General features: G+C 40.2%; 1 protein-coding gene across 1 annotated transcript; it reads left to right on the top strand.

Moving 5' to 3' along the window:
* On the top strand, positions 4,074-5,956 carry LOC8079167 (protein VASCULAR ASSOCIATED DEATH 1, chloroplastic). Its single transcript, XM_002451145.2, has 4 exons — positions 4,074-4,275; positions 4,695-4,761; positions 4,959-5,055; positions 5,789-5,956. Exons 1-4 carry the CDS (start codon positions 4,169-4,171, stop codon positions 5,815-5,817), a joined length of 300 nt encoding a protein of 99 aa, XP_002451190.2. The 5' UTR covers positions 4,074-4,168; the 3' UTR covers positions 5,818-5,956.

Below are 11,882 nucleotides of genomic sequence, written 5' to 3'. Positions count from 1 at the left end.
TATGACCTTCATAAAGGAGTCTTCTAAAAGGTTGTCCTATTAACAGGTCAAAGTCTCATGTATCAAAGATATAGAAGTTCAAATGAACCATAGAGCCTTCTACCGTAAGAGGTAGGACATTAATAATTCCAAGACTGGGGACTAATCGTCCCGAAGATTCCTTTATGACCTTTGTTGTGGGGGTTAAGACAAGATTTTTAAATAGTTTAAGTGCAAAGGATTCAGACATAATGTTGATCCCCACAACAGGATTATAGAGAGCATTAAATCGATCAGAATTATAAGCACAGCGTATAGTTATAGAGGGTGTGTCCAATCGGATCACATCAGAGGAAAGCTCTGATTCCTCCAACCATTCGCTACTCATTACTGAGATAAGCTCTCTCAATTGATATTCACTTGGTAAATAAATGCTAAACTGGCCGTTTTGGGGTTTGTCAATAGAATGGTAGTTTGAAATATTTCCAAAATCGGCAAAAAGATCGGATTCTATATCCAGCATGAAGTCCGGTAGTGGAATTTCTTCCTCTTGTGGCTCAGAACTTGGGATAGCTAAAGTAGAAGAATTTGGCAGAGTGTCTACTTCGGCTTCGTAGGTTTCATCATAAAGGGTATTATCCATCCAGAGTATCGTATTTATTTTTTTACCACTAGGAGAAAGAGTGCATCTGACTAACCGGTCTATTACTACTAACCTTTAGGCACAAAGAATGTCTTTCGATGTGAGTGATAAATAGAGAAGACTGCAACCGTAGTCTCCTTCTAACCTTGGTAAGGATGATCTATTGTTCTAATGGGGAGGCTAACGGAATCTAGACAACACAAAGGATGTTCGACCCGCACCTATAAACCCTATCCTTCCTGCTAACGAGATGTGATCTACAAAGGTAGCTCGGAATTGTCACGTTCCTCACTACTACCACGGTCCAGCTAGTCAGGGAATATCTATGAGTACCCCAGCCTAAACACCACATTTACGCCAGCAATGATTACTCTAAACTCTACGCGAAGAGATTAAAGTAAACTCATAAACCATAAGAACAATAAAACAAGAACTTACTAGAATTTAGAAGTCGAATTACTGAAGAATCCTAGAAGCAAGCTTCGGGTTAGGAGAACTTGATCCCGCAGGTACAAGCTTGGAGTAGACACCGACAGGCCGGGCTTCCTCCACTCTACACCTCCACTCTATCTCTCTCAATCTAGTAGAAACTAGAAGATCTATTTCTACCTTACATTGATTGCTAAGCCTAAAAAGAAATATTAATTAGAGAAGAGGTTTTCCTTCGAGGGCACCCCTCAGTCTCTATGATAATTTCTTCATGTCCTCCAGGGGCCAGGGGGGCCTCGCTTATATAGTCCTCCCCTTCTATGCGTTTTTGGGTCAATAGCCGAGGTGGTACTATGTTTTTCTTGATCCAATAGGTCGGTGGAATATCCCGAGCGAAGGAGTCCTGATTTGGCTCCAGCAGGGGGGCGGGCGCCCAGGCTACCAGGGCGGGCGCCTTGGGCCTGGCCCAGCTTTGCCTCCGCTTCTGTCTCGTGGCTTCTGGAGTCTTCTAGATGATGTAAAATTACGCGGTGCGTTGATATCTCTATGTAATCCCGACATGTGGGCCTTTCTTCCTTATTTCCTGATAACCCCCTGCAGAAATAGATAAACAACAAAACTCGTGGAATTCTGTCAGATCAAACCCTAATTCTAGGTGATGGTTGCATATTGGTCCTTTCTCTTGTTTATTTGATAATTAAAATTGATACTTAAGAACCGTCAACAGCCACCTCGACGCTCTTGACAAATCTCTTGTCAGCTGCTTTTGTCTGTAAGTATTTTTTTCTTTTTATTATACTTCTAACTTCTTTAATTACATGTATATAATCCTTACACACTTAGGATTTGTATGTATATATGCAGGCACCAAATGAGAGAGCTCAGAATGAAAAATGACAATAGTATTGGGTTCGTTGACCCTTATATTGTTTTCAAGGCTCCGCAGGCAGTGTGGACAGCAGATCATGAGACAGAAGTCTGCACCAATCTTATGAGGTTCTTTGTGAACCAAAAAGAAAAACAAAAAATACTCTTCCCCTTCAACTTCGAGTGAGTTATATAGTTATTAAGTGTATGCATATTTTATTTTACATTATAGGACTGACTATATATATGTGTGTAAACAGCTTTCACTGGATACTCATGGTCATTGAAATTCCCAAGAACCGGTTGATAATTTTTGACTCAATGAGAAAACCACAAGAAAATTATCAACAAATGGTAAACATTATTCAAAGGTACGTAATGTCGATCTCAGCTACAAAAATATCATAATATGACTCTGTAATTATTAGTTCACGATCCACAATGGCTGTGTATAGGGTTTGGGAAAGATTCATTGACCGTGAACATCTCAGTGGATGTAAAGCGCCGCTTAACATAATACATCCACAAGTAAGTTCTACTAGCTAACAAACTTTTGCTAACTTTTAGCCTTCTTATTGTCGTGGTCGTGAATATTTTTATATATATATCGTACAGTGGTGTTTAAGACAAGAAGGGGGGGAACAATCTATGTGCATATTACGTGTGCAAATTCATGATGGCACAAGTCAATCAAACACCCATAGAGACGCTCAGAGTACGTTACATGTCTCTTTTCATTATCTCCTGAATTATATTGAATAACTTAGATAACTAATACCTTTTTTATTTATTTCAAATTAAAGACGGAATGACTGAGGGAAAAGGTCCTACAACAAGACCGAATCAAAGCTATCCAAGAGACGATAGCAGGATTTCTCCGCGACCAAGTGATCAATCCAAACGGCGAGTTTCACTTCAATGGCAACGAAACTCTTATTCCAAACAACGATGATCATTTGTATCGTTTGTAGACATTGGGAGAAAAAACTCTATGTATATATGTGTTACGAATTTTGTACATATAAAACTATATATATATAAAGCTTTTTACATATCTATTTAATTTTTGATGTGGTCTATTCATTTTATTATAGGCAAAGCTTAATTATTAAGCTAAGCCTATCATTTTTATTTATATATGCTTAATATAAATATATTATTGTATCAGAAAAACATGTATTGAAAAACCTATTATTATATATTATATATAAACAATAAACAGAACCGAAGAAGTGAACTAAAAAAAAAGAAAAAGAAACCCTTTAACACCGGTTGGTAATACCAACCGGTGTTAAAGGGTCCTACAACGTGGCAGCCCTGGCAGGACCCTTTAACACCGGTTGGTATTACCAACCGGTGTTAAAGGGGGTGCCTTTAGCCCCGGTTGTCCGAACCGGGACTAAAGGGTGGGCCTTTAGTCCCGGAAGGGCAGCACCGGCTCGGGAACCGGGGCAACAGGCCCTTCCCGACCGGTGCTAATGCCCGAACGTGTGGCAGTGTCTGCGTTTTGATTTGGTTGACAGTTAGTTGAACCACTGTACAAAAAGGAGGATTTTGAGTGATCATACTTAGTTATTTTGCTGATATAGTTGATTGAAAGGTAGTCTGATAAGTGGATTTTGAGCAATAACGCATAAGCCAACAAGTGTCCATCTAACATAGCCTGTTACCATACTTGTCAAGTTTATCATTTGATTCAATGCACTTGCCATTTGATAACATTTATTTATGGACTATCATGTCCATTTGAATAAAGCAAAACACTGATTTCCACAAATGGTGTGTGGTTGGTACACTTTCATTTATGCAAGTGAGAAACTGAGAATGCAATTTGTTTTTTGCATTTTACTTAACTTTTGGTATAATTCTGTCCAAATATTGTGCTGATCACTTTTTCTATGCCTGCTTTAGTCAAGACAGCGACAGGCCAAAGACAGCTGCCATTTTTCCTTAAATAAACTAATAGATGCACATATTGGCAGTCTAGCATTCAGTTTAAGTTTTGGTATAATTCTGTCCAAAATATGGGCAGTCTAGCATTCAGTTTAAGTTTGTTCCTTAAATAAACTAATAGATGCACATATTGCTGTTCTAGCTTGTTTAATTGCACTTCGAGAAGTGCCCTGACATTGTTCCTGTTATCCAAAAAACAATACCTTTGCAAGAGGTAACTGATGTTCGTAAAGCAAAGACAGCTGCCATTTTTCCTAAGCGCTTTCAGTTGACTGAAGAAATTAATTGGCATCGAATATGACATGGGCTATGACTTTCTTCTTCTTTGATTACTCTGAATTGTCTTTGGGTGCAAAATTTGGGACTTGTCAAGAGGTTCAGAAACTTCGTCTTTACAAAAACAGGTTACTCTAAGATTCATTTTCTGCTAGTTAAGTAGTGTGGTGTCTCACCTTTGGTCGCTACGGAATAAAAATTGAGATTGTAGAGCTAGCAATTATTTTAGTGTCCTCTTTTGTTGGTTTTATCAAACTTAGCTCTGTACCTGAAGAAAACTCATGCCTTAATTTCTTATATTTGGATTTTAGTCCGATCAGGTTGCCTTCTTGGTAGTTGATTGCTATGTGCATGTCTTAGCTTTCTAACCTGATGTTCCGTGCCAACTTTTGTGTTTAAGATATTATCGGCTTGGCATCCAGACATTATCATGCTAGCAGTAATCTGTTGCTAGTTCTGCATGCTTGTTTCTTGTAGCAATGTTTCGCTTGTGAAGAATAATTGATGTTACAGCTCCCTGCAATTAACTTCTGTCACTTGTTTGTAGGCGTCTAATGATTCAAACCTCTCAGTCAATAGGTCATGCCCCATATGGGGACCATTTCACTGTAGAGGTGAGTAATCCAAATGCTGTTTATAATGTTGATTTTTATCTAGCTTGGAATTTCCTTTTTGTGTACAATGGAAAATAATGTATATATGATTTTTCATTTTGCTTCTACCAACTTCTGTTGTTATATGCCATATTAACATTGATTTTCTCATAGCTTTAAAGCCCTTAACTCTTGTTTGATCTTGTTTTTACCTTCAGGGCATCTGGGATGTCGAACAAGATAGCCTAGATGAGAACTGTTGTGACCTCAGGATATATATTAATGTAGCTTTCTCAAAGAAAACAATATTTAGAGGTAATTTACATCCATTCTATCCTGAATCTTTAGCGAGAACCATATTTGGAATTATGCTGCATCTTTGTATTTTGGATCCTCCAGCACTTTCAGAATGTCCTCAATATTCTTAGGGCCCATTTTTTGCATGCCTACAGAATTAACCCCTACCAACTCTAGTTTCTGTGAGAAAGTTTGTCAAGTTAGGCCAACTTAACCTGGTGTCTGAATCTTACAAGCTACGCTTTTTATGTTAAGTTTCAGCTTATGTGTTGATAAACCAAAACATAATTTGCCAAGGAAACCCCTAGTGTTACAGCTTATATCAGCTCTATTTACTTCCACAACAATGGTGCACATTTTTATTTATGTCTTTACTGTTTTTTAGTTGCATAGTTGGGAAAAAAATACAAAATAATGGTTACTTGGGTACAAATGAGACAAGCCCCCCTTCCTGCAGTTCAATATGTCATATACTTGATTTGGCCAAGTTAGTTCTTTGGCTTGCTGTGCTATATTTAGTGAAACTGAGAGGCTTAGTCAAAGGACTGTATCACTATAAATAGAACGGAGTTGATGTAGAGACTCTTGCAGATGTTGTTTATTGTGGATCAGATTCCAAGCTCGAATTTTGCTATCATGGCATCTGTATATTTGTGCAATTAGTTTATTCCAACATCCAAATCATATATATTATCATTTATTTAGAACATATGGCATCACTGCTTATATTCTTTAAATCTCTAACTCACAGGGAAAATAGAGCAGAACCATGTGAAATAAATTTTGCTCCGGCGTTGCCCCCCTTTGTGCTGTCTGTGCCCCTGCCTCTGCCTTGTGGAGGCTTAGAGGTGCCTTGGTTGTCTGGTGATAGTTTCATCGGAAAGCTGTAGATTGAAGAACTACGCTCATATAATCATAATGTGGAGTCCCATGGTTCTGGAAGTTCTTGCAATAATAGCTATGTGGCTTCACAGACTGAAATGCTAGCATTGTAGTGGTGTCTCGGACTTGTTGAACTCATTTATTATGGTTTATGTGTGCTATATATGTGGATTTGTGTGATATATATGTGGATCTGTGTGATATATGTGAATTTCAGTTATATAATCATATTTGTGATACAAAATAAAAAAACAAGCCAAAATTTTACTTATTCTAGCTTTGCCACCTGCCACGTGGAAAGCAGGTGGCAAAGCTAGAATCTCATGAACAATGACATCTTTGCCACCTGCCAAGAAAGGTAGTCGGCAAAGAGCCCTTTGCCACCTGCCAAGAAAGGCAGTCGGCAAAGAGCCCTTTGCCACCTGTCAAGAAAGACAGTCGGCAAAGAGCCCTTTGCCACCTGCCAAGAAAGGCAGTCGGCAAAGAGCTCCGTCATCTCACAACGGCGTTCGTTTCCTTTGCCGACTGCCATACTGGCAGGTGGCAAAGGCTTTGCCGACTGCTTTTCTCTTGGCAGGTGGCAAAGGTTTCTTTGCCGACAAATTCTTTGCCACGTGTTCTTTGCCGACTGCCACGTGTAAAGCAGTCGGCAAAGCCTTTGCCACCTGTTTTAGGGTCTTTGCCGACTGCTTTTGGCAGTCGGCAAAGAACGGAATTCCAGTAGTGTGTATAAGTAGAGGTCATGGTTGGGCTTGGCTCCCTTGCTGGGGCGCACACACACAATATAGAGACTCACATACACACATGAAGCCAAGCAAATGTAAATTTATTGCAGTGTCCACGATCACTGGATGAACTGCATGCGCAGATGGTGGAATATTATCTATTTTGTTTGCAACGATCTGTGCAATTCAGCTACTGTATTTTAACGAATAATCTACTTACTCTATATAATAAATGGAAAGTAAACACATATTGTTTCCTTTGACTACCAGGAATACCAGAGATGGCAGGCCCAAATTCTGCAGCGACATCTATTGGCCAGGTTCACAAGGAGCCTGGTTTTCAAGTTTCGGGGTGAAAATTTTGTGTAGTTTATACAAACTTATTTGGTCCTCTTGAGATGCAACACTAAAAGCTATATTGTAGACTTTGATCTCTCTAAAATATGAATGCGGAAGTCAACGTGTTTCCCGCTGCCATGCATGTATATTCTAGAAATTTTAACTACACGCCATTTTGCCATTGATGTTATCGGAATAAATGGATGCACCATTCCGGGGGTCTCTTATCTTCCAGATTGTGTCCCTATTAAATTGAATTCGATTTCATTGAGATGCCTAGCATAAAATTCTACTTTCTCCTACCATCTCGCTCCATCTTTGCCACCCTTCCTGCTAGAGATATTACTCCACAATCTTCATCCCTTTTGCACCCTTCTGATTACCGTGGGCATCCAAGTGCTAATGATTGTGGCCATAGCAATGGTGAAAATGGGGTTAAAATCAGCAACGTCATGCAAGGAAAGTTGGTGGGGAATTGCATATACTGCTATGGCATCAATAATGCTGACCCACATGGAGCACTTGATGGATGTGGTATGCTATATGTCTGCTACAGTCTTATGCTAGATACATTTTGCTCCTCTTTTCTTACATTCTAGCATACTAATAGAAAGTGTGGAATCGCAAAAATAACTTTATCCACATGGTTTATTTGCCAAATAATTATAGTATACCCTGACTGTTGTAGTGATGGTTGGTAGACATTCCCTCTTCTATGTAATACTTTGGAAGAAAGTACATTGGCCAATGCAGTCTTCTCTTATTTTTTTAACTATAGAATGACCAAAAAATCTAGTTACTAAGGATGAATTAATAGTGAACAGGGTTTCCTTTCTCTTGTTCACAAAATATCAATACATTCTCTAGTTACGTTTGAACCAAGTGTAACATGGATGGCTTTTCCTATGCCATTTTTTGGAGGGAACAGGAAGGATTGCCCCCCTATTGAGAGAAAACATCAAAACCAAAAGTAGCAAAATACAACCGGCTGCGGCGCCTCTATAGTCCATCCGTAGGCAGGTAGGCAGCCACAACCCTCGCGGCTGGGTGGTCCACGCGGTTGACCCTATATCCTTGCAATGGCTACAGCCATGTTCCCATTCCCGCTTCCAGTGCCTGTGGTGACTTCATCAATCTCATCTTGAGGATATGTCAGCCCTGTCTTCGAAGGTGCTCATAGGTGTAGGTTCCACGTGCATGTATTTATAGGGATGAGTGTGTGTGCATTATGAATATCTAGTTGTACTATGTAATCTCAAAAAAAACTCGAGCTCTAGTCACGAGTGCGCACTGCGACCAGTGTCATCCACGACAGCAACCGACAGCGGATGAGCCCAACTATCCTAGTCTCCCAATTGTCATCTCCAGCACATCGTCTAGCTAGAGCTTTGCAGGGAGGCCAAGTCGATGGTTGTGCTTCTCATGGCGGTGGCGTTGGTTGTGGTCGTGGCCAATGGGTGCCATCAAGATAGACATCCCCTCCTACCACGACAAGAGCTTCCATTACAAGCGGCATGATGGCTTATTACATTGCGCTGAGGAGGTGATCGCTGCAATGCACAGACATCGTCGGCCACATGCTTTCACACCTGATGCCCCGTGACATGCAGGATCTCGTCATCTACATCTGGGCCGATACATCCAACAGCTTATGGACCATTGCTGGCAACAAAGATGACTTGTTGTGGCTGCCTGACATGGATGTGGGTGTGGGGGACTTTGAGTTGAGCTTTGGCTATGGGCCAATTGGCTGCTCTCCGGGTGTGGCACATCACCAACTATAGTGACTTGACGCCACCATCCATGTCTCAAGATGTTGCAGCTTTGACGGTCCAACATCTCGCTTTGAAGCCTCTTGAACATGGTCATTTTCTCTTCCAAGCTTGCCAACTTGCAGCTTGAATATGTCTTCCTCTCATCAACAGTCACAGTTCCACACCCACAAACTATATGGATGTCAGGGATTAGATATCACAACAATGATGGATATTATAACTACTAGGATGAATCCCTATGTTGGGACTTGGCACAAAGCTTCTAATGCCCAGGGATAAACACCCTCATGCAAGTGAGCTACCACTACAAACACTATACCATAAGCCATTATAACGACCGATGATTGGTCGCTATAGCGTTATAGCGACCGATGTATAAATCATTGTAAGTGGCATCGCTATAATTCTATAGCGACTGACAAGGTTTATAGCGACTAATAGTTGGATGCAAATATTTATACCAACCAATGATCACCTACATGTTTTAGTGACCAATGTTTTCAAGATATCAAACTTTTTAGTAACCAATAATCATTCACTATGAATTGGTAGAATTATAGGTAATATTAATTTCGTATAACCAGATTTAAAACCAAATAAATATCCATAACATGTGACATTATTCATCAACCACATACATATGTAAACCGTAGCTGCCCACAACACTCATGAACCAGATTATCAGATAAAGTTATCTCAAGTTCATTGAACCCAACATTTAGCAATGCATCAAGTTCTATCATCTTGATCCATGACAGTTATTCATTAGAAAAGGAAAAGCAGTAAAGTTTTAGCCCAAAATGGGCATGTCTTGCAATATCAACCCACAACTTTGTTAAAAGAAGGTTTTAGAAAATAAAAAAATTAAAGGTGAATTAAAAATCTTTGAAACACACATTTATATTTGGTAAAGTACATCCTATACTAGTGCCCATGATGAAAAGGGCACATAGGAGCAAAAAGAACCAAAGTAAAATAAACACCTCACTTCAACTTAGAAATGCCAAAGTCATTTGATTATGTACATTACTGACTTTCAAGATGACTGACCGAAATGTTTGATGCCTTTCAGACTGAAATGTTTGGGGACAAACCAAACATGGGAGTGCTCATGAAGGAAATTGCTTTTGGCCCAGGTTGCTTTTAGATCTTTAGAAATCGACCCTGGCGTGATCAAATGTATGCATATGCCTAGATAGAAGGGTAATGTGCAGCACGTTTTTTAAGTACTATGGTACTTTTATCGGCAGCAAAGTAAGCAACTAGCAGCAATCGATCGGGTGTAGCTGGATCTAGACTTCAGAGATAATTGGTACATGACATAGTATATATGTGCAATCAAATGTAGGCGACATCATTCACACAGGGTTCTATCAAGTCATGAAAACAAGTAAGGCCTCAATCTGACCTGCTGTGCGTGCATCCAAGGAAGCCTGGGAAGAGCACCAATGCCGAGAGAGGATAGAAGGGGAAGGAAGCAGCGGATGGGAATAGGAGGGTAGAAAACTAGTACCTGCCTGGGGACACTGTTCCTGTTCAAGCTCATGGACGGGGGAACAAGGATGGCGGCTGCGATGACGGAGTCGGGACAAACGGCTGTGGCGGCTCGGGGGGGGGGGGGGCATGACAACACTGACAAGCGTGCAACAAGGACGACAACATGCAAGACGGCCATAGCGGTGGCGACGACAGCCCGAAAGATGACCGGTGACGGGGACGATGACGACGACGGTGGCTGGACGGCAAGGATGGCAGGCACGGCGCTAGGGACGCGTCCACAACGACAGGGTCGGTGTGCGTGGCTCTTGGGATGGTGTCCGCATAAGGGATGGCACCCCCCGGCCACGAGGTCGTGTGACGAGAGATCGTCGTGAGGAGTGGAGAGATGTGGCGGCGTGAGAAGTAGAGGTCCGGCAGCTCAGATAGGCCTTTTTATTTTAAGAATGCACGGTTTTGGGTTTTGGTTGACACTTTGACTGATGGGTGGGCCTCAACAATTTCAGTGCGCACAGGTGGGTTGGGCTGAGCGGGCCAAAATGGAAACGAGCTATAGCGACCAATTGTTTGACTCCAAGATGTGCTTTTAGCGACTGATAGTCGAAGGCAAACAACTAAATATCTGTACCAACCGGTGTACCGTTGATACAAATTTATAGCGACCGATTGTTGGACGTTAATATTGCGTTTTAGCGACCATTATACGATCTCCATCTGGTATAATATCTCGTTTTAGCGACCATTATACGATCTCCATTTGCGTTTTAGCGACCATTATACGATCTCGATCTGATACATAAATGTGAGTTATTGAGTCTAATGAATTATATCAATGGCCATATCTTTTTGTTCTTTTTAAGAATTTCAAACATTTATCTTTTTTCATTGCATCTCAAGACGCATTGTTAGGGTCTCTAATGCATTGAAGGCTAGATCATTCTATTATTTTATGAGAATTTGTAGAATTTATTATTTTTATAACACATCATGTAAGAATTAAAATTGAGTCTAGGCATCTAATTGTTAATAGTTAATATATAGTTAGATGACCAAGACATCGCACACTGACCACTCTTAAGAACTGAACTTGATTTCATATAAGGGAATTCCTCATAAAAAGTAAAAACACATTGCACTAGCTAACAAAAGTTAATTCAATAAATCAAAATTTTGAACAAACTGTGAAACTAAAAAATGAAAATGATGTGCTAAACACTAGTAGACAAGTGCTCAAAGCCGGCGGTGGAACATAATTTTTATAGGCGGTTTCAATTAAAGAACGCCTGTGGAAAGAAATTGGCTTACCCGACTAAAAAACTGCCTGTGAAAATCAATTTTTACAGGCGGGTTTCCTAACAAAACCGCCTGTAGAAATCATGTATTATTTCTACAGACGGTTTCTTAAGAAAACCGCCTGTAGAAATAATTTGAAGTTGAATTTTTCAGCTTTTCAAATGACCTCGTTTGAAAAAAACCGTCAAAATGAAAGTTATACATCTCGAAAAGTTATGAAACTTTGTAGTTGATAATTTTTTCATTTAAAATCATCTTATCATCGAAAACTTTGAATTTTTCAAATTTGAAATTCAAATTTTGTAAATGACCTCTGATGGAGGAACTACCAATA

The sequence above is a fragment of the Sorghum bicolor genome, chromosome 5 (genome assembly GCF_000003195.3).
Source record: "Sorghum bicolor cultivar BTx623 chromosome 5, Sorghum_bicolor_NCBIv3, whole genome shotgun sequence".
In the NCBI taxonomy this organism is placed as follows: Eukaryota; Viridiplantae; Streptophyta; class Magnoliopsida; order Poales; family Poaceae; genus Sorghum; species Sorghum bicolor.
The sequence above is the reverse complement of the archived record's forward strand: the minus strand, read 5'-3'. Positions and strand labels throughout refer to the sequence as shown.